The sequence below is a fragment of the Eptatretus burgeri genome, chromosome 18 (assembly GCF_056783735.1).
Source record: "Eptatretus burgeri isolate ZD-2024b chromosome 18, Ebu_testis_v1, whole genome shotgun sequence".
NCBI lineage: Eukaryota > Metazoa > Chordata > Myxini > Myxiniformes > Myxinidae > Eptatretus > Eptatretus burgeri.
This window is the reverse complement of record NC_140978.1, coordinates 35680344-35704637: the sequence shown is the minus strand read 5'-3', so window position 1 is coordinate 35704637 and position 24294 is coordinate 35680344. Positions and strand designations below refer to the sequence as shown.

General features: G+C 42.0%; 1 protein-coding gene across 1 annotated transcript in view; it reads right to left on the bottom strand.

Annotated features, from left to right (window-relative positions):
• LOC147008869 (metabotropic glutamate receptor 8-like) overlaps nt 1-24294 on the bottom strand; it is a 579707-nt gene that overhangs the window by 69063 nt on the left and 486350 nt on the right. The window contains exon 8 of the mRNA XM_085863764.1: nt 3510-3649. Within this exon, the coding sequence (XP_085719890.1) occupies nt 3510-3649 (140 nt within the window). The remainder of the gene's footprint in view (nt 1-3509; nt 3650-24294) is intronic.

The following is a 24294-nucleotide window of genomic DNA, read 5'->3' as shown; positions in this document are numbered from 1 at the left end:
TGGAGGTATTATCAGATGTATTGTTGGATATATTATTGAAGGTATTGTTAGAAGTATTTTTGACATATTGTTGGAGCTATTGTCCAACGTATTATTGGAGGTATTGTTTGAGGTATTTTAGACATATTGTGGAGGTGTTATCAGACGTATTGTTGGAAGTATTGTTAGAGGTATTGTTAGAGCTATTGTTAGACATATTGTTGGAGCTATTGTTGGAGGTACTGTTGGAGGAATTGTCAGACGTATTGTTGAAGCTATTCTGAGATGTATTGTTGGACATATTATTGAAGGTATTGTTAGAAGTATTGTTGGACATATTATTGAAGGTATTGTTAGAAGTATTGTTGTACTTATTGTTGGAGGTATTGTACGAAGTGTTATTGGAGGTTTTGTTTGAGGTATTGTTAGATATATTGTTGGAGGTATTATCAGACATATTATTGGAGGTATTGTTGGAAATATTGTTGGATATATTGTTGGAGGTATTGTCCGACATGTTATTGGAGGTATTGTTTGAGGTATTGTTAGACATATTGTTGGAGGTATTATCAGACGTATTGTTGGGGGTATTATCAGATGTATTGTTGGATATATTATTGAAGGTATTGTTGGAAGTATTGTTTGACATATTGTTGGAGGTATTGTCCGACGTATTATTGGAGGTTTTGTTCGAGGTATTGTTAGGACATATTGTTGGAGGTATTATCAGACGTATTGTTGGACGTATTATTGGAGGTATTGTTTGAGGTATTGTTGGAGCTATTGTTAGACACATTGCTCGACATATTGTTGGAGGTATTATCAGACATATTGTTGGAGGTATTATCACACGTATTGTTGGAGGTTGAATCAGATGTATTGTTGGACATATTATTGAAGGTATCGTTGGAAATTTGTTGGACATATTGTTGGAGATGTTGTCTGACGTATTGTTGGAGGTATTATCAGATGTATTGTTGGACATATTGTCGGAGGAATTGTTCGAGATATTATCAGAAGTATTGTTGGAGGTATTGTTCGAGGTATGGTTAGAGGTATTGTTAGACATATTGTTGGAGCTATTGTTCGACATATTGTTGGAGGTATTGTTGGAGGTATTATCAGATGTATTGTTGGAGGTATTATCAGATGTATTGTTGGATATATTATTGAAGGTATTGTTAGAAGTATTGTTAGACATATTGTTGGAGGTATTGTCCGACGTATTATTGGAGGTATTGTTCAAGCTATTGTTAGACATATTGTGGAGGTGTTATCAGATGTATTGTTTGAGCTATTATTAGACATATTTGTGGAGGTATTTTCAGATGTATTGTTGGAGGTATGATCAGACGTAATGTTGGACATATTGTCGGAGGTATTGTCCGACGTATTATTGGAGGTTTTGTTGGACATATTGTTGGACATATAGTTGGAGGTATTATCAGACACATTATTGGAGGTATTGTTGGAAGTATTGTTGGATATATTGTTGGAGGTATTGTCTGACATGTTATTGGAGGTATTGTTTGAGGTATTGTTAGAAATATTGTTGGAGGTATTATCAAATGTATTGTTGGAGGTATTGTTAGAGGTATTGCCAGACATATTACTGGAGGTATTGTTGGATGTGGTCAACCAGCAGTAAATTTAATCTTGGTTCAATGCAAATTTCATTCAACTTCTATTTCTATCATGACAATATTTCTCTATATGTTGATTTCCAAAAAAGTAGGGAGATTGTGAAGTAATTTTACTTGTAATTTGCACTTTTGAGACTGTTATATTAAAGATTCCCCAAAAGTAAAATTACGTTTTTGTAATTGTTGTTTGGTGTGGACACAAATAAAGAAAGCTTGTGAAATTGTTGAAACATCTGGCCACTTCTACCATATATTTACAAACAAATAACAATCCATAAACATGACCATGAGACATTCCTCCCACTACAAATGTGAAATGATAAAAATAAATACAAATCAAATAAAGATAATCAAACATGAATTGAGTGCCCCAAGGCAATGTTCTAGGCCCTGTCCTATTCCTGATCTTCATCAACGGTCTCTCTGACTCTCTGGAAAATCCCCGTTATCTATTTGCTGAAGACTCCACCCTCTGCTGTGACATCCTTCATCCTTAAGCCAGACAGGCAGCAACCTCTTCTCTCTCTTCAGACCTTGGTAGAATCACAAACTGGTCAAACACTTGGAATATGTTTTTGAATCTTGACAAATCCCACACTCTCACTCTCTCTCCAAAAGGACAATCTGGTAACACCCCAACCCCCCCTAACCCCCATCTACTTTCTTAACAATCCTCTTGATGAAGTTCAGTCATTCAAGCTCCTGGGTTTCACTGCCAGCCATGATCTTTCTTGGGCAAACTGCATTTCAAAGATGACCTCCAAAAATGGGCAACGTCCATCATACAAAGTCCTTCCTTCGCAGACCTGAACTCTTATCCACCTCCAAGGCCTTCTTCCACAGCTTGATGGACTCTCCCCTCTTGGCTGGCACCCTGGAACACCTACCTCACACCTTGCTCAGCTTGATGCCATGGGAAGCCATGGGAAGGCCTTCAAGATCATTGGCATCTCCCACATTGAAACTGAATCTATGGTTCTATCACTTCATCATCGCAGACAGGTCTGTGGTCTCGATGTCTTCTTCCGCCTGTTTTCTGGTCTTGCACCTTCTGCCCTCTCTGTGCTTTGTCCTGCCCAGGTTTCTGCAGGGCTCACTCAGTCTACCATCAACCCCCTTCTAGTGGGGTCCATCATCAACCTAAACCCAGTATCACTACTCACCTCCACTCATTTGTTCTGCTTTCCTGGATGTGGAACCAACTTCCACATTCTCTTCAATCCCATTCTTCCATTCAGGCACTTAAATCACCCTCTCACCACCTTCTCCCCAAATTTCCAGTTTTTCCTTCCTGAGAGTTTGCTTCTATATCCACATAAAGCACTCCCTGCATGCTTCCCTACCCCTTATCCTTACCCGCATCCCTTGTTGTCTGTCTTCATCCATTTTGTCCCTCGGCCCTGCTGCTGACACCGCCCCCCTCTTTTCTTTCTGCTATTACTTTTGTTTTGTTGCATCCTTATCCATTCTGTGTTCTAGCTCTTCCATGAGCCTTGACTCTGTATGCAAAAAACAAAAATTAGTCAATGGAGCAGCATCATACAAAATGCAAACCAAAAGGGAATTCAAAATAGACCTTCAGCTGGTAAAGTCTTGGTGAATGTTCTTTGAAACACTCAATGTGTCACACTCAAGGACTTCATGCACTGTCTTGGGAGAAGGAATTTTTAAAATGATGGATACCATAAAGGATATGGTTAACAATTTGATGATTTTCAGAAATCTTGTGTTTTTTTTTTTTTCAAAGTGATGGTATTGATGCCACTGTTTCATAACGTAGTTGCAAATTTCATTTGTTTCAGGTCATGCGAGTCATAAGGAACAACTGGTGTCTCTGCCTTGCATTCACTAAAAATAAAATTAATAAGCAACCAAACGTGCCCTTACATTGAGTTGCAGGTGTTCGACCCACTGGCCAATAACACGGTAACCTGAACCGCTGCCGTTGGACAGCTGGTACTGGTAAATGTTGTAGCGACCGGGTGCATCACCATCTTCATTGAACGTGACACGCGTTCCTGCACTGCCTGGTGGAGTGGAATTGAAGAAGGTTGTGGGTGGGAGGGAAGGTGGGAGGCAGATGTTAGATGAGGGGTTAAAGGAAAGGGAGGAATGGAAAAAGGAGAAGTATATAGAGGCAAAAATATAGGAAAGGAACAATTAAATAAAACGTATAAGGATATACAAGGAACTTTGACACAGTCGGGTTAATTTGGCCCATCATGCCTGTGCTTTATCCACACCCTCTATATTTAAGCAATCAATTAATTCACTTAATTTCCCTTGAGAAAGAGAGGGGGGATTACAGAGAACAGTAGGGCAGGCACAGGAACATTCATTTTTAGGGATGAAGGAGGTTGTAGGGTGAGGAATGAACCAACATCGACAGCACATTCAACTTTTGTTTTCCCGAGACCCATTCAGACATCACAATCAATACACATCCATACCCAGATTACCCATCAGTCCTGTATATGTATATACATATATATATATATATATATATATATATATATATATATATATATATGTATATACATATATATATATATATATATATCTATATATATATATATATATATATATATATATATATATATATATATATATATATATATATATATATATATATATATATATATATATATATATATATATATATATATATATATATATATATATATATATATATATATATACCCATACCCCTCCATAACCTTCACAAGAAAATCTATCGGAATGGTCTGAATTCCACTTGTAATGTTTTCTTTCAGTTCCATGAGTGTGTGGCCTGTCCCTGTGCACTCTGTCTTTTAAATATCCCCGTAGGAAATAATGAGGAGGGCCGGGAGGCAGGACCAGGAGATCTGGGAGGCCATTCCACATCTCCAAATCTGGCTTTCCAGGAAAATGGCCTCAACAGTTCCATGCATAGCCAAGCGGTGTAGCATGTAGCCCCGTCTCATTGTTTCAGGGAAGCTTGCCACCACATCTGTTGATTATTTTTTTTTGAATGTGCATATATAACTTGGAAATGTCTTCTGAATTCCCTTTGTGCTGAAATCACAGAATATATTTGGAAGAAATACTGCTCAACCACAAACGCAAGTTTGATGTGTCCAATTTGCCATCCCGAGGACAAAATTTATTTTTAAATATCCTGTTCGTCTGATACAACATGAAAAAAAGAATAAAACAATAATTACCTTCCATTATTATAGAATTATTCCATCCTGAATTCTGTCCCATCTTTTTGCCACACCCTATATTTACAATAAGAGCAGGTGAAGGAATAAAAATATCCCCTCTCTTTCCATCATTGAGCTACGAATTCTATAAGCTTCTAAAATTCAAATCTACATGGGGCAGGAAGAAGTAGCTTTCTGAACTCCATGGATTGGAAATGCGAAATGTTAATAGGGTTCACATACAAGCCAGTATAATCCAAGTATGGCCAATACAGCCCAATGTGGGAGAAAAATAGAGGCCGATCACATTTATTAACGAATCAAGCCCGTAGGCCTTGTGGGGCACCTCGCGAGTCAGGACTGTGGTTTGAAGTGGGCTGTAAAGGCTTGAAAAAATTCTGTAAATGTTATCTTGAAGCACAATTTGTCATGGCCACAGATGCCACACAAAAGCTGTGTATGCATTGTTCACTAGTTATGGTGAAAGTTATCCAACTTTGTTCAAATTTCAAAAGAGAAAAATAACTACAAAGAGCTTGCAACTGCAGAGTGTCAACCAAGGTATATAGATTATATGACATCTGAGAATGAATGGTCTGGATGAAAGTAGATTTGTGTGTGGACTCACTCACTTGGTGACACAGACTGATTACAGGAGCTCCTCCTGTCTACCATTCGGGAACTGGCGAGGCCAATGACAAAACACCAACTACCACGTTAAAGAAAGTCTGGGAGGTCAGCAGTTGAAACCCCAGCTGAGTCATACCAAAGACTTTCAAAATGGAATGTACTGCTTACTTGCTTGACGCTCATTGTTAAAATGATAGAGGATGGAAAAAACTCGGAGGGTGGCATCCATGGGGAGGAGTGAATTTCCTCCTCGATTGCCAAGCTGAGTGCGGAGAGAAAAGTGATGCCATAAAGATGATGTCGCTGGAATGCAGAGTGCTCTACAAAGTGGCGATACTTCCCTCAATCTCAGCGACTGTGTTTGTGTGAAAATCAGGTGTGGTGTTGTCTCATGTACATGTCTGCATTTGTCCATGATTATTTTTTTTGCATACATAGAGGTTCGTGGAAGAGCTTGTACACTCAATGGATCACGACATGACAAGCAAAAACAGGCCGCAAAACATGCATTCATGGGGTGGATAAGATGGACAAAAGGAAGCTCCAAGGAGGGAAAACTGAAAAAAATTGAAGGAGGGGGCATTTGGGTGGGGTTAAAGAATGTAGAAAAGATCATGGTTTTGGATTGGGAACAATCTGAGACAGTGGTGAACAACGGACTTGCAGAACTGGAGAGAAGAATGAGATTGAAGAGGATGTGGAAGTTGATTCCACAGGGAGGAAAAAAGAGGAACAAATGAGTGGAGGTGAGCAATGATCCTGGATTTAGGTAGTTTCACCAGAAGGGGGTTGATGGTGGACCATCTGTGACCTGCAGAAACCTGGGAGGGAGAAAGTATGGAAAAAGCAGATGGTGAAAGACCAGAAAGGAGGTGGAAGAAGACAGTGACCACTGACCTGTCTGTGATGGCGTAGTGATAGACCCATAGACTCAGCTTCAGCACAGGAGATGCCAATGATGTTGAAGGCCTTGGTTTCCACAGTGTCAAGCTGAGCAAGATGTGAGGCAGGGGAGCGAGCCCAGAAGGGGAAGCAGTACTCCATCAAGCTGCGGATGAAGGCCTTGTTGGTGGGTAGGAGTTCAGGTGTGCCAAGGAAGGCCTTTGGACGACGGAGGATGCCCAGTCAGCAACTGGCTTTGAAGACCAATTTCGAAATGTGGTTTGCCCAATAAATGTCATGGCTGAGACTGAGACCCAAGAGTTTGAATGAATGAACTTCTCAGGAGCATTGTTAAGAAAGTAAATGGGAGGGTTTGCCAGATGTTCCTTTTGCAGAGATAGTGAGTGTGAGATTTGTCAGTGTTGAAAGACATATTCCAAGTGTTTGACCAGCTTGTGATTTTTTTTCAATGTCTGAAGAGAGGGAAGAGGCTGCATCCTGTATGTTTGAAGGATAAGGGATGTTCTAACCCAATTTTGGTAGCATTTTGACTGATGGTTCTGGAGAAGATTTTTTAAGGAATTGAAGCGATTTTCCCAATAATTTATTAAGTCCGCCATTTTGAGAAATGTCTGGTGACATGATCCACATGACCTCCGCAATTTAACATCAGGATCCTTTCCTCATGTTAAAACCCAAATTTGGTAGCATTCTGACAAGTCGCTCTGGAGAAGAAGATTCTTGAAGAAATTTACGAAGATGGCCATTTTGACCTTCTTGAAGTCACGTGACCAGAACAAGTTTTGCAATCCTCGTTACCAGTCAGGAATGGAATGTTGCTGCCAAATTTCAGCCGGATCAGCCAAGGGTTTTGGCTGGAAAGTCGAATTAGAAGACAGATGAACGGACGGACGGACAGATGGACGGATGGTGCATGATGACAAAATCTTATTTGGAATTCCAATTCCAGATAAGCTAAAAAGTAGAAAGAAGTGTGAAAGGAACAAAGAACAAAGATGTCGGGAAGAACCAGGATAGATGGATTTCAGCAGTTACTCCCCAGACCGAAACACAGCAACAGGTACAAGCTACCAGAGGTCCATCAGCAGGGAAGCACAGTCCAGATTGTCCCAGGATATGGTACAAACATAATCAAATGGAAGTTCTGCAAGTATTTATTTCTCCCTAGACAAATAAATAAGGAGAGAGAAATACAAAGTAAAATAGATAAAACAAAAGAAAAGAGGACCCGGTCTTGCCCAAGGAGACTATACCTGGTCTCGCCAGAGATAAACTCTGCATGATCACCTGAGTGGGAGATGAGTTTGCATGCACATGTGAACCACAAGTGGAGGAATTATCGTTACAATTTAATTTGCGCGCCAAATTATGGCAAGCTCATTTTCCCCCAAAACAATTTCGATGTTGGAAGTATGTCTGTGACCAAATAACTGCAGCAAATAAATTGAAAATAATGGTTTTAATTAATAATTGGGAGTGAAATGGTAAAACAATTGAAGAGAAGAAGACTCAGCGGTACACACTTACTCAACTACGTATATCATACTGTTTGAAACTTACTCAACTATATCGTACTGTTTTAAACCTTAATCAACCATATCATACTGTTTGAAACCTCACTCAGCTATATCGTACTGTTTGATACCTTACTCAGCTATATCATACTGTTTGAAACCTTACTCAGCTATATCATACTGTTTGAAACCTTACTCAACTGCATCGTACTGTTTAAAACTTTAGTGAACTACATCATACTGTTTGAACCCTTACTCAACTTTATCATACTGTTTAAAACCTTACTCAACTATATCATACTGTTTGAAACCGAACTCAACTATATCATACTGTTTGAAACCTTACTCGACTGTATCGTACTGTTTAAAACTTTACTGAACTATATGATACTGTTTGAATCCTTACTCAACGAGATCATACTGTTTGAAACCTTAGTCATCGATATCATACTGCTTGAAACCTTACTCAACTATAGCATACTGTTTGAAACCTTACTCGACTGTATCGTACTGTTTAAAACTTTACTGAACTATATGATACTGTTTGAATCCTTACTCAACGAGATCATACTGTTTGAAACCTTACTCAACTATATCATACTGTTTGAAACCTTACTCAACTATAGCATACTGTTTGAAACCTTACTCAACTCTGTCATACTGTTTGAAACCTTACTCAACTATATCAAACGGTTTGAAACCTTACTCAACTGTATCGTACTGTTTAAAACTTTACTGAACTATATGATACTGTTTGAATCCTTACTCAACGAGATCATACTGTTTGAAACCTTACTCATCGATATCATACTGTTTGAAACCTTACTCAGCTATATCGTACTGCTTGAAATCTTACTCAATTGTATCGTACTGTTTAAAACCTTACTGAACTACATCATACTGTTTGAAACTTTACTCAACAATATCATTCTGCTTGCAGCCTTACTCAATTTTAACAAACTGTTTGCGGCTTTAATAAACTATATCTTATTGTTTGAATCCTTACTCAACAATATCGTTCCATTTGAAACCTTACTCAACTTTATCATACTGTTTGAAACCTCACTCAACTATATCATACTGTTTGAAACCTTACTCAACTATATCATTCTGTTTCAAACCTTACTCAACTATATCATACTGTTTGAAACCTTATTCAACTATATCATACTGCTTGAAACCTTACTCAACTATATCGTACTGTTTGAAACCATACTCAACTATATCGTACTGTTTGAACCCTTACTCAACTATATCATACTGTTTGAAACCTTACTCAGCTATATCGTACTGTTTGAAACCTTACGCAACTATATCATTCTGTTTGAAACCTTACTCAGCTATATCGTACTGTTTGAAACCTTACGCAACTATATCATACTGTTTGAAACCTTACTCAGCTATATCGTACTGTTTGAAACCTTACGCAACTATATCATACTGTTTGAAACCTTACTCAACTATATCATACTGTTTGAAACCTTACTCAACTATATCATACTGTTTGAAACCTTACTCAACTCTGTCATACTGTTTGAAACCTTACTCAACTATATCATACTGTTTGAAACCTTACTCAACTATATTATACTGTTTGAAACCTTACTCAACTATATCGTACTGTTTGAACCATTACTCAACTATATCATACTATTTGAAACCTTACTCAACTATATCATACTGTTTGAAACCTTACTCAACTATATCATACTGTTTGAAACCTTACTCAACAATATCAAACTGTTTGAAACCTTACTCAACTATATGATACTGTTTGAAACCTTACTCGACAATATCATACTGTTTGAAACCTTACTCAACTATATGATACTGTTTGAAACCTTACTCAACTATATCGTACTGTTTGAAACCTTACTCAACTATATCGTACTGTTTGAAACCTTACTCAACAATATCATACTGTTTAAAGCCTTACTCAACTATATCGGACTGTTTGAAACCTTACTCAGCTATATTGTACTGTTTGAAACCTTACGCAACTATAGCATACTGTTTGAACCCTTACTCAACTATATCATACTGTTTGAAACCTTACTCGACAATATCATACTGTTTGAAATCTTACTCAACTATATCGGACTGTTTGAAACCTTACTCAACGATATCGTACCGTTTGAAACCTTACTCAACAATATCATACTGTTTGAAACCTTACTCGACAATATCATACTGTTTGAAATCTTACTCAACTGTATCACACTGTTTGAAACCTTACTCGACAATATCATACTGTTTGAAATCTTACTCAACTGTATCATACTGTTTGAACCCTTACTCAACTGTATCATACTGTTTGAAACCTTACTCAACAATATCAAACTGTTTGAAACCTTACTCAACTATACGATACTGTTTGAAACCTTACTCAACGATATCGTTCCGTTTGAAACCTTACTCAACAATATCATACTGTTTGAAACATTACTCAACAATATCATACTGTTTGAAATCTTACTCAACTATACCGTACTGTTTGAAACCTTACTCGACAATATCATACTGTTTGAAACCTTACTCAACGATATCGTACCGTTTGAAACCTTACTCAACAATATCATACTGTTTGAAACCTTACTCGACAATATCATACTGTTTGAAACCTTACTCAACTATATGATACTGTTTGAAACCTTACTCAACTATATCGTACTGTTTGAAACCTTACTCAACTGTATCATACTGTTTGAAACCTTACTCAACAATATCATACTGTTTAAAACCTTACTCAACTATATCGGACTGTTTGAAACCTTACTCAACGATATCGTTCCGTTTGAAACCTTACTCAACAATATCATACTGTTTGAAACCTTACTCAACAATATCATACTGTTTGAAATCTTACTCAACTATATCGTACTGTTTGAAACCTTACTCAACAATATCATACTGTTTGAAACCTTACTCAACAATATCATACTGTTTGAAATCTTACTCAACTATATCGTACTGTTTGAAACCTTACTCGACAATATCATACTGTTTGAAATCTTACTCAACTGTATCATACTGTTTGAAATCTTACTCAACTGTATCACACTGTTTGAAACCTTACTCAACTGTATCAAACTGTTTGAAACCTTACTCAACTATATGATACTGTTTGAAACCTTACTCAACTATATCGTACTCTTTGAAACCTTACTCAACTATATCAAACTGTTTGAAACCTTACTCAACTATATGATACTGTTTGAAACCTTACTCAACTATATCGTACTGTTTGAAACCTTACTCAACTGTATCATACTGTTTGAAACCTTACTCAACAATATCAAACTGTTTGAAACCTTACTCAACTATATGATACTGTTTGAAACCTTACTCGACAATATCATACTGTTTGAAACCTTACTCAACTATATGATACTGTTTGAAACCTTACTCAACTATATCGTACTCTTTGAAACCTTACTCAACTATATCAAACTGTTTGAAACCTTACTCAACTATATGATACTGTTTGAAACCTTACTCAACTATATCGTACTGTTTGAAACCTTACTCAACTATATCGTACTGTTTGAAACCTTACTCAACAATATCATACTGGTTGAAACCTTACTCAACTATATCGTACTGTTTGTGGCTTTACTAAACTATATCATACTGTTTTAAACTTACTCAACAGCATCATTCTGTTTGCAGCCTTACTCAACAATATCATACTGTTTTTAAACCTTACTCAACTATATCATACTGTTTGAAACCTTACTCAACTATATCATACTGTTTGAAACCTTACTCAACTGTATCACCCTGTTTGAAACCTTATTCAACTATATCGTACTGTTTGAAACCTTACTCAACTATAAGATACTGTTTGAAACCTTATTCAACTATATGAAACTAGTTGAAACCTTACTCAACTATATCATTCTGTTTACAAATCGGGCTTGATTAGTGGTATCCCCTGAAGGACAATTGTGGATGCACGCAGGCATGCATGCAATTGTGGATGGAAGGACGCAGGCATGCCGAGACTGAGCTACTTTTATATTCGAGATAACAATGTTATATTATATTTTAATAATATTATATTTCAGATTGATATGAATAGACGAACATGTCTGAACAGTCCTACGTATGTGGCAAGTATATGCCTCTTAACCAACGGAAAAACAACCAATCGTCTCAAGGTCGCATACAAGCAACTGCAAGAGAAATTTGAAGCAATTTTAACTGATGCCAAATCGAAGGTTGGAATATTTATTGGATCATAAGTTCGTGATTTATTGTCCAATCTAGTCCTCCAGCCAAAGCTGAACCCACTGGAGCTGGCTGCATGAGAGGCATTCAAACGAGCAGTCCACAATTCCCTCAGAACCACAGAGCAGCCCACGTTGCTGAGTTGGTTCAAGATATGGATATGATAAAGGTCTTTGAAGAAATGGCTTGCTGTATGTCGCTGAAGTTGCATTTTCTTCTTGGACTTCTTCCTCGCCACACTTGGACTTCTTCCCAGCCAACCTTGGTGCTGTGAGCGATGAGGATGGTGAGAGATTCCGTCAAGATATGAGCACAATGGAGACACGCTATCAGGGGCGTTTCAACCACAATATGATGACGGACTACTGCTGTTTTTTTCAGAGACAAACCACTCCTAGTCACAAGTGTAAAAACAAGTGCTTCAATAATTTCTAAACAGTTAATGTCGACTTTATAGTTTATACAATATGTTTATGTTGTTCAATGTGCTTCAGTTTATGGTTAACAGTTACTGTACATTATCGGATGCGTTCATATTGCACAATGTGCTTGATTTTTTTAATAAACAATGGCTGAAAAATGTCATTTTTCTGTAACTAAAAATCCTGACGTGCTGAGTCAACTCTGACTACAGATTTGGAATCAGCATGCTCAAATTGGAAAAGTACACCTACATGTATCTCAGTTGCAGATGGAAAGTGTTTTTTGTTGTCCAGTGTAATCTCTGGTGTGTGACGTCAACGTAACGACTCCATGTGCCATGATCTCTTCTGCATGATCCCCTGGCACTGAGCACCAAGTGCCATCACATCACACACCAGATGCCCCATCAACATGTGCACAATTACACGAAGCATATGGGTTGTTAACAAATAAAGCAGAAGAGGAATGAGAGGAAATGACAGCACATGCAACAGACGAAAGTACAGAGGAATGGCAGAAAGATGAGAAACTGTCCAAATGATCGATCTTGACAGCACTAATTGGGGGGTAATTACGAGACGACTTATTTAAACATTTATTAGGCCAAGTGGCTATGTAGGTATTTGTGATCAATTAAGAAGTCCATTAATGTGTTATTTTATTTATATGTCCCTATTTATTTACCTTTTTTGGTGTGCCTGACCATGTTGAGTATCTCATCCATATAACATTTTGAATGCCTCTCATATTTCCTACTACAGTCCACTGTGCACTGAACATTATTATTACTTGCTATATGGCATACATTATTTACAGCAATGAGGGTGTTTATCATGTGATGAGGATGCTTCCAAGGTTGGCTGAGTTTCATCATGATGAAAGGTTAGAAAAGTTGGTTTTGTTTACACAAAAGAACAGGCCATATCGTGGTGACCTTTTGCAAATGTTTACGATAATGAAGGGAACGTGAAAAGACATTCTCATGCTGAAATAGCAGCTCGGCCACGATAGGCAATGCTTCGAGATGGAGACAAGAACAAAAGAGGAAGGAGTATTTCTCACATGCAGAGTGCTTGGTATACACCTCGTAGAATGGCTTGTCATTGGAGGGAAGGAAAGTAAACATTAATAAATATAAAGAGTGGTTGAATTTGAAGGAGAAAGGTATATTTTTCTTGTCCATCATTATCCTCATTCATGGACTGGGAGAGGCTGCTGTAATCAGTCTGTGTATCAGTGAGTGAATGCGTGAGTCTATGTGCAGATCTCCTTTCATAGAGACCGTTCATTCTCAAATCTACTATAATTATCCGTGTACCCTGACACAACTCTGCATTGTTTATGCTCAGATCTATATACCCTGACACAAAATGTTATCAGTTTGGTTGTTTATGCCTTTATGGAAAATATATTTTGTTTGTTTTCCTTCAAGCCTGAATGATGGTTCTCAACCTCTCATCCCTCTCTACTTCGCTCCTCTCTACTTCGCTCCCCCTCGCCCCACTTCCTCTCCACTCCCTATCTCTGTTTACATGTTCCTTATTTGAATGTTATTGTCTGGATGTGATAAAAAGGTGACTGTCTTCATCTGTTTTCTGTTTTCCTCAAAGCCATGCAGACTGCATGGTTCAAGGAGCACACTGGCACTTTCTAATTGCGGGTTGGGGGCAGAGGGGAGGAAAGGGATGGGGGATAATGGGAAGTGGGGTTATGGGCTTTCTCTTTTTTTCTGATCAAGTGGTACAAATGGAAAATAATTTGTTTGTATATGCATAATATATTTTGAGTATTATTAGATTATTACTTTTTGAGGCTGGATGCTGCAATGTTATTGAGGCTTCGATCCAAATATACACTGCATATACCATCGAGTATGCAAAACAACAAAACAGCACTGAACATCATCATCGTCATCATGAGCGGGTAAAGCCTTATTGCAGTGCCCTAAGTGTTGTGGGTTCGATTTCCATGGCTGATCCAGAGGGAAAAGATGGAAATTTCCTACACCTTCCGATGGAGCGGGGACCTCTCCAGGATTGGTCTTTCACCATGGAAACATCCATGACTCATGAATGCTTTGTCAAGAGTACAGGCCTTCAGCACCACCATTCTTTTTGGGAAGGTTCCATCACATTGTAGTGAGTTCGATATAAATAATGAATATGCAATGACAAAAACAAAGTTACATTACAGGAAAAATGGAGGAAAAGAGGTGGTGGGAGGGGAATGTGTTTGGCATTATGTAAAGAAAGACTTGCCTTTTTTAAACCAATTTCAAATGGTTAGTGCAATTAATAAACAATAATAAAAAAACAAACTATGATGCAACAGCAATTATATAATTGCATCAGCACAATGTGCTTTTCTATTGCCGTCCTTGTTATTGTTATTCTGTATGCGTTAATATAATTTGAACTGGTTGAAAATCCTGTCAAAATTATAGTTTTCAAAATGTCAAAATGATAGCACTGGAAACTGGAATGTCGTCCGAGCATTGATCAGTCTGCTCATCTGCTCCTCACACTGAGAATCAATCTGTAATTACTTACATTATCTGCGGCACTGTGTACGGCCATCCAGAGAGTCGATACGTTAAACAAAAAGCCAGTCCCTTATGACTATTTTCAACAGCTCTGCTTCAATGAGGGAGAAGCCAATTTTTCTCCACCAGGTTGCTATAAGGAATCATATAAAATAAAAATAAAAACAGGAAAGGAGTGAGATGTCATGGAATACACAAAGTAAACAACATCACTCGGTCAAACAGAAAATTGAAATCGAGCTCCAAGGATTCGGCTGTTAAGCCAAAGCAACATAAGGGGAATACGTACATCCCTCATAAACATATTCACCACCAAATTTATTGAGACAGCATATTCAAACAATAATTTTGTCCCCTCAATGCAATGTGCTTCATAAAAGTGCCTTATTGTGATATATTGACAATGCTGAAATCTCACCTTTGATGCATTTATGACAACATATACTGTATATATGTATGAATGTATGTATGTAAGTGTATATGTATGTAAGTGTATATGTATGTATGTAAGTGTATATGTATGTATGTGTATATGTGTATATGTGTATGTATGTATGGATGTGTACATGTATATATATATATATATATATATATATATATATATATATATATATATATATATATATATATATATATATATATATATATATATGTAATGTATGTATATGTGTATATGTATGGATGGATGTGTATATCTGAAAGGATATGTATATGTATGTATGTATGTATGTATGTGTATATGTATGTATGTATGAGAGAATATGTATATGAGAATATGTATGTATGTATGTATGTATGTATGTATGTATGTATGTATGTATGTATGTATCTATGTATATGTGTGTATGTATGTATGTATGTATGTGTATATGTGCATGTATGTATGTGTATATGTGTATGTATGTATGTATGTATGTATGTGTATGTGTGTGTATGTATGTAAGTATGTGTACTGTATATGTATGTATGTATGTATGTATATGTATATGGGTGTATGTATATATGTGTGTATGTATGTACATATGTGTATATGTATGTATGTGTATATGGATGTGTATATGTGTATGTATGGATGTGTATATGTATGTACAGTATGTATGTGTATATGTATGTATGTATGTATGTATGTATATATATATATATATATATATATATATATATATATATATATATATATATATATATATATATATATATATATAAATGTATTGTTGCGAATTCGCGCCCGCCGGCGTGCGAGCGGCCAAGTAACTCGAATCGCGGCACATCGCCCACCGGACGGACAATTCCGTCGTGACCCTCTCGGACTAACGCCGGGAACTAGTCACGGGTGGGCCTTTCGGCCTCACCACGATCGTGCCAATCGGCCCCCCCGCGTGGGATAGGGTTGTTCGCCAAATTCGACCTACCTAAGTACCCACACGGAGGGTAGACCGGGCGATCGCACCTCGCCGCAGGTTGACCCCGGACACGGGCCAATTAAGCGACCCGTTCCGTACTATCGGGATAACCGAGCGGTGTTATCGTCAACCTCGACGGTTCCGATTAATTATCGGGCGTATTTCGCCCACTACCAACCCTTTACGTGAAGTAAGATGGAGATTCAATTAAAGAAAAGACGAAGCGAAACGGGAAAAACAGTTCAACATAAGGCACATTTATTCCGCGGCACACGGATAGCACACACATACAATTACAACAATTATGCACCAAAAGCAATTGCAAAAGAAACACAACAATGCAGATCTACTACCGACTACGCGAGCACACGGCAACACTTACACAGTTTTACTTTACAGACGGCGCCGACAACACATATACTCAAAAGCAAAAGAAAAGGGCCACCCTCAACGACAAGGGGGCAGATGTGGTCTGTGGGCGCGAGACCAGGCGGAGCCTACCCGTCTTGTGATGAGCCGCAAATGTTCCGGCGGTGCCCCGACTCTGCGCTCCTTCGCGGGTTTCGTTGGCACTGCTTGGAATAGGGTGGGAACGGGGCCCCCTTTCCGCACTATCTCAGCACGGGGGGGGGGGAAGGGGGGGAATTGTTGATGCTCTGGGGAAAGAGGATAGCTGGCTTGCTTGGGTCCCACGACGAGCGACTCCACTGCGACCTCGACCGCACTCCCGGCTTCACCTCTCTGCAGCTCCCCGACAGACTCCGAACCCCGACAGACCGACTCTCCTCCAGACCCGTCTTGACTGCTGCTGCCACACTCCACCGCCGCCACACCTCTCCAACTCGCCCGAGCCCAAAACTCCGACTGCCTCCAACTGCTTCCGACCCAAAACTGACTGAATTCGCCCCGTGCTCGGTGCTCTATAGTACGGCAGGAGAACCAATATGCAAATTTCCGGATCAGGATGAGCTCGGGGGCGGAGCCACGCTCGCCCATTGGATGGAGGAAAAGTGGGCGTGAACCTCCCCTGATCCTCGAATTTGCATATATCGATTCGACTCCGACGCGCCTGGAGGCGGGGCCAAATCGCCCCGTGCTTGCTGATAGGACGGATCAGAAGTGGGCGTGTATCATTCCTGATCCGAGTTCTCCTTCGAAAGGCCGCTTTTTGCACCCGCGGCTCGGCGCGCATCCCGCACGAGGCCAGGACAGCCTGACGCTCGGTGCCCACAAGTGGCGCGGGAATGGCCGCAGAAGGAGAGGCGAAGGTGGTGGAGGGTCTAAAGTGGCGGTCCCTGGCCACGTTGACGCTTGGAATGGCGGTGATGCGATGGTTGCGGGATGGTGTGCTGTGAAGGTAAAGGTCGTGGCTGTTGGCGTTGTTGTTGTTGTGAAGCGGTGTTGCGGTTGGTGGTTGTTGTGTGATGGCGGTTGAGACGTGGTTGGTTCAAAATAAAGATAGAACAGAAAAATGGCTATCTTAAAGGGTCGCAGCCCGAATGATTCACATTTATTCCCTCTAAACAACGGGTTTGGGGCGAACTACACATGTACTTCCAGAGATATCTCACCTACGGGACCTGAATGGTGGTTTGCGAATTTCCTCAACCACAACACTACCCCTCCCCTTTTTACAGACTCGTCCCGAGTCGTCAAATTCTCGTGTGCCATCATGTGTAGTTCTCCCCTAGTACGTTTTACCTACGGATCCCTGAGTGCGACATTCATGGTATTCGTGTCCCCAAAATAAATAACCTGAGGGCTGAGTAACTAACTAAACAAACCCACTCACACGGATGACTTAAATAAAATTGCCGGCGCTAAGACAGATATGCTGGGGGCGCACTCATATTTACAGTACATCTTACCTTAACTTACAAATTTTACACTAAACCATGGCCCAGGATCAATGGACTCTGCAAAAAGAAAGCAGTTAGCAGGGAGCCAGGATGCTCGCATGCAGTCTCTGGCTCAAGCAATGCAGGTGACAGGGAACGTGGCCGGCTGCTCACTCGCAGTCCAAGGCCTTCCCCTTTGAAAATGAACCCAGTGAACCACAACGGTGCATGGGCTGCACAAACGCAGTCTCCTGGTGCGGCTGCCCGCAAGGCAGTCCCTGCAGAACACTGAATGGGCACTGACGCAAGCAACAAAACGGTGCACGGGCTGCACAAACGCAGTCTCCGTGCCAGTTCAAGTGGCACACGCAATGAACACAACGGATGGATGGATGGAGGAATGGATGGACGCAAACACGGTGCACGGGCCGCCACTGCAGGCCCGTGTTGTAGCTGCCAACAGGGCAGTTCTCGCAGCTTGCAAACTGTTGCCTTGATCCTGACGCACATGGAAATGAGCAGGGGGGGGGCAAAGCAAAATTGAACGGGGGCTGGTGAACATGGGCAGTGGGCATGGCATGGCAAAGGCAGCAGGCAACACAGCCTGCAGAACAAGGCCGCTGCAGGCAAACACAGCCGGCAGATGAACTGGCCGGCACAGGCCTTGCAGAAAACAGCTGCAGACGATCCGGCCGGTACAGGCCTTGCAGCAAAACACAGCTGCCGATGAAGTTGGCCGGCCTTTGCCTTGCAGTGCAGGTTGGTGGAGGGAGTGCAGTGGTGTTGGCCACTCGGAAGGCGGGCTCGGACCTACCCTATGGTCTCCCTCCCACCTATCGTCTTTGCCTGTCACTGTCTATACCCACTCCCTTAATTTGTAAAACCCAATTTAGCCCCAACTTATTTTTTTTATTTTTACTTCCCCACTATGAATCGTCCCCTAACCCCCTTTACTGTCCTTGTTCGGCTAACCTATCCTGTCACCGAGCCTTCTACCAACCCCTACGTTCCCTTCCCGGAGGGGAATGAGGGAGAACTAGCGTCCTGTGTCGAGGCCCAACGAAGCCCCAGGATGGCCTCCCCAGACTTCAGCGATCTATAACACAAAGTGGGTCCAGCGGCCCACAACGAGAGCGAGGGGATGGATGGTGCGGAGGGGTACACTTCCTAATCTACCCTAACCATTAACCTTTAAACTACCCCGGGGCTTTCAACAAGCCCCTCGCGCTTAAACTATTGGTTCTATCAACCCAGATTCCCATCGCCTGTGTTGGTGTCCTCACAATTTCGGGCCTTGCCCCCCAATTTTCTTCCCGTGCCCTCACACGGTCTCATGGCTGGGACGCGTGGCTTCCCTTGGCAGGCACGACTCTCTGCCGATTCCCCTACGATGGCACCCCCGGGCACTACACTGCCTCCGAGCCTACCAGCTCCCTAAACACCGGGGAGTGCCCCCATGGCACCTCCCCTGAAACGCACACGTGGCAGGCTGGCTTCCCGGGCCCCTTTCTGAGGGTCACCCATGCCCACAACACTGCCTACGCGGCTAACGGCGACCCGGGCCCCCGCACTAAGCGGGCGCACCCGTGCCCACTACGCTATCCCGGCCCCCCATGGGCCCTTGGCCTACTACGGCCGACTAGCCTGGTGCCCGGGGTACCCACTCAGCGATACTCACCTTTCGCAGCCATGCTCCCAGCCCGTCAACAGGGCTCCTGCACCCCTCCAAACGGGTTTCGAGCCTACACTCCCACCAACAGCAAAACGACTTCCATTTTTCAATTTGACTAACCCCCTAACTCACTCTACACTGACCCCGGGGTCCCTTGGGCGGGAGTCACTCCTCCCCCCAATCACTCATCGCACCATGCATTCCACATTCGCTCCATTCACACAGACCCACTGGCCTCACTCAATCAGTGTTGATGAAGCGGAGAAGACAGGTTGAAGAAGGATTTTTAAGCCTTGAGGCAATTGAAGCATGGATTGTGGATGTCTGCCATTTTGAGGGTGAATGGGCAAGAAAATGATTTAAGTGTCTTTGAACGGGGGAGGGGGGTGGTAGTAGTTATCAGGTGTACTGGTTTGTGTGTGTAAAAAAACTGCAATGCTGCTGGGTTTTTCGCGCTCAACAATTTCCAGTTTGTATCAAGAATGATCTACCACCCAAAGGACATCCAGGCAAAGGCAGGCCAGTGGTCGAAACCGGCTCATTGATGAAAGAGGCCAAAGCAGGCTGACACAAATTGTACGAAGCAACAGACGGGCTACAGTTAGTCACCTGACAGTCCAGTACAACATTGTTGTTGAAAGACCCGTAAAAGAATGCACAGCTCGTTGTACCTTGGCGCGGATGCGGTATGGCAGCCGACGACCATACAGAGTTCCACTTCTTTCAGCGAAAAACAAGAAACTGCAGTTGCAGTGGGCTAAGGAACAAAAACACTGGACACTGGAGGATTTGAAAAACATTGCCTGGTCCAATGAATCCTGGTTCCTGCTGTTTCACACTGGTGGGAGGACTAGGGTATGGAAAAAAAACACATGAATACATTCATCCATCACGCCATGCATTAACATTGAAGGCTGCTGGTGGTGGTGTGATGGTGTAGGGTGTGCTTTCATGACACACATTGGGCCCCTTCATGCCTGGTGTTGGCTTCATGGTTAGGGTGGTGGGCTTGGGATCCTAAGGTCCTGAGTTCAAATCCCACTCTTCATTGAATTAAAACCAGGTGGGGTTGACTCAACCTGTCATTCTTACAAGGACGGCAAAATGAGTACCAGCTTGCTGGCTGGGATGATCGAGTCATTTTGGGTATCCTGCATCAGAATGGAGACCGGTCCAGGATTGTGCCCAATAGTCTCGGAGACTGCTTCAGCAGCACCGACGCTTTGTACAGAGTATGGCCCCAATGGATGGATGGATTGGGCTCCTTCAAAAATACATGTTCATGGAGCAACATTTGAATGCCACAGGATATCTGAACATCATTGCCAATAACGTGCATTCCTTCATGGCAGCAGTGTATCCATCTGCAAATGGATTTCTTCAGCAGGATAATGTCCCAGGCCACAAGGCCAGGATTGTCCAGGAATAGTTCCATTCACAGGTGAGAGTCGTCATATACATATATATTTATGTTGACTGCTTTTGACGTTTACACATGGTACATGCTTGACAGCCTCATTGGTATGTATTTCTGTCTGCGCTGTCGTTGATTGAAATAAATAATATATTCCTTCATGTATAATAAATAATATATTCCTTCATATATATATATATATATATATATATATATATATATATATATATATATATATATATATATATATATATGTATGTATGTATATTGTTGCGAATTTGGAAATCGCACTCAACATTCAGGTCCGTTAGCTCAGTTATCTCGATAAGTATATATATGTTCTATAGATAGCTCGCCTTCCATTGTTTAATGGGTAAATCTATGTAAATGCGCTGTGATTCATTTTAATAGGTAGGGTTAAATCAGAACGACCCTCCTCCACAACTAAGAAGAAGAAGAGCCCTCCCGTCCCGTGATTCAACGGCGTAAACAGGGATGACGGATGGGGCGAGTCCGGCAGAAAGCAACATAAACAGCCCCCACCCGCGTTTGTAGGGGGGGGGGGACGAGGCCGAATGAGTCACACCGGAAGCGAGGCGGGGCTGAGAGGGATAAGGAGGGGACCCTCTGCTCGGTTCGAGATATTCCATGGTTGTTGTTCTGGTGCTGGTTCAGCTCGGCTGGAGTAGTTGGATCTTCGGGTGGCTTTTGTCCTGCTTCGTGGCCTCATCTTGGCTCGGCTGGCTCTTCTTGGTGCGTGGAGCTCTTCGCGGTCTCTGCTTGGTTCCCGGTTTGGTGCGATTTCTTGGCCTTATCTTGGTCGGTGGTTCTTCGGGGAAGTGACGCATCGGGTCGGGAAGGATTGGCGCCTCGTCTCACCAGCACGTGGTCCGGAGCGCGAGGGGATTCGCCGGAGCTCGGAAAGGATTGCAGCTCGCGGTGATTGGATCCAGCTCGCCCACGCTGATGCCCGGTCTGAACAGCTTGAAGACCACACGAGGTGGAAAGGTCCGAGGCAGACCCTGGGCTTCAGCGCATCTGTCCCTCTGAGATGAAGTCCGCATTAAAGGCATCAGCCACCATTTCTTGGGTGTGTGTGTGTGTGTTTGTGTTTGTGTGTGTGTATTTATTGTATTTTTTTTACTTGCATTTATTGTATTCGGTATAATTCTGCTCTTTTGTGTTCCATAGCTCCCCATGATTACTGTATAAATAAACCCAAATTGTTGAATGTATCAGCTCGTTTTGTGTTTCTTGCATTGGCTCGACATGACAAGTGTTTGAGGATTAGTGTTGGTAACTTGTTCATTTGGTCCATCCCAACTTTGGTAATTCCGCTCGGTTACGCCGGATCCGAGTCGGCGATAGCGACTCGATTCGGCCAAAGTCGGCTGAGGGTGAACTTCCCTGGTAGTCGGACCACCTGGGTACTGAGGTAAATTGAAAAGTTGGAAATCGACCCTACCCCACGTGGTCTATCCATTGGCGAACTTTGGTCCAGTCAGGACCCGTCCGCTCCGGACTTATCCGGGGCGACAACCTTTACATTCCGGGCAATCGGTCGAGCCGGCTCGCGGCTCCATGTAGCGGCCGTGCTCACGGTCGACCCCCCCGGCCCCGTAACTATATATTTATATATGTATATATATATATATATATATATATATATATATATATATATATATATATATATATATATATATATATATATACAGGATTAAAAACAAAACCTGTCAAAGGGCGGAGGAGCTCCTTGTGAGCCAACGGCCATCCATATCTAGTGCCAAACTGTGTCTGCGGACGTCCTCCTGCAGTTGGGTCACTTCTTATTAGGAGGTTGGTGGCAGGATTTGCACTCCGGCCACCGTAAAACCCTTCATTCCGCAAAACGCAAAAACGCAAAAAAATCTGAAAACCCACTCCATGGGAGTACCTCCTGTGCAGCTTCCCTTCGCAGGGCAGCTCACCGGATGACGGGATTGGGGCAAAGCCTTCGGGACCCGGAAATCTTTGATAGGAGGGAAACCACGGGGTAACATCCCTGGGTCAGATTGCGGGAGAGTGTGTCGGAGTGGTGCTGAGGTGTCGTCCACCAGACGGCGGTCTCCTTGGGTTAACCTGAGGCGGTCCCTTCGGGTGGGTGCCTGGAATGTCCTATCCCTAAGAGAGGATGATCACCTGTCTCTGTTATCATCTGAGCTCAAGCGTTTGGACATCGGGATTGCAGCTCTCTCTGAGGTTCGGAGACCGGATTGCGGCGAGATAATGGTGGGTGGTTACACCTACTATTGGTCTGGTCGCTCTGATGGTTACCATACCCAAGGAGTTGCTGTAGCTGTGTCCAATAAGCTGACCCCAATGATAATTGAGGTAACACCGGTCAACGAGCGTATTATGAAATTAAGGATTCGTCACTCCTTAGGTGTCATTTCCCTGGTCTCTGTTTATGCTCCAACTGAGGCGAGTGATCTCAACGTGAAGGATGCATTCTACGCCACACTCGAGTCTGTGGTTGATCAGTGCCCCAGACGAGATACACTTCTAGTCTTGGGGGATTTCAATGCATCGACTGGAACTGATAGGGACGGTTATGAGGTGTGTGTTGGTCCCCATGGGTCAGGAACTATGAACCAGAATAGCACTAAGTTCCTTGACTTTGCAAGAAGTCATGGACTTAGGGTGGCTGGTTCATGGTTTCAGCGCCCACAAGCTCATCGCTGGACTTGGTATTCCAACGCTGGCGGTGTGGCAAAGGAGATTGACCATGTCCTCATTGACGGTCGTTGGAGGATGATCCAGAACTGCAGGGTCTACCGGAGTGCTCAGTTCCTCAATACTGACCACAGGCTTGTTGTAGCAACTCTAAAGCTGCACCTTAAATCCTGGAGAATGGTACCATCCCAGCCGAGGCTGGATGT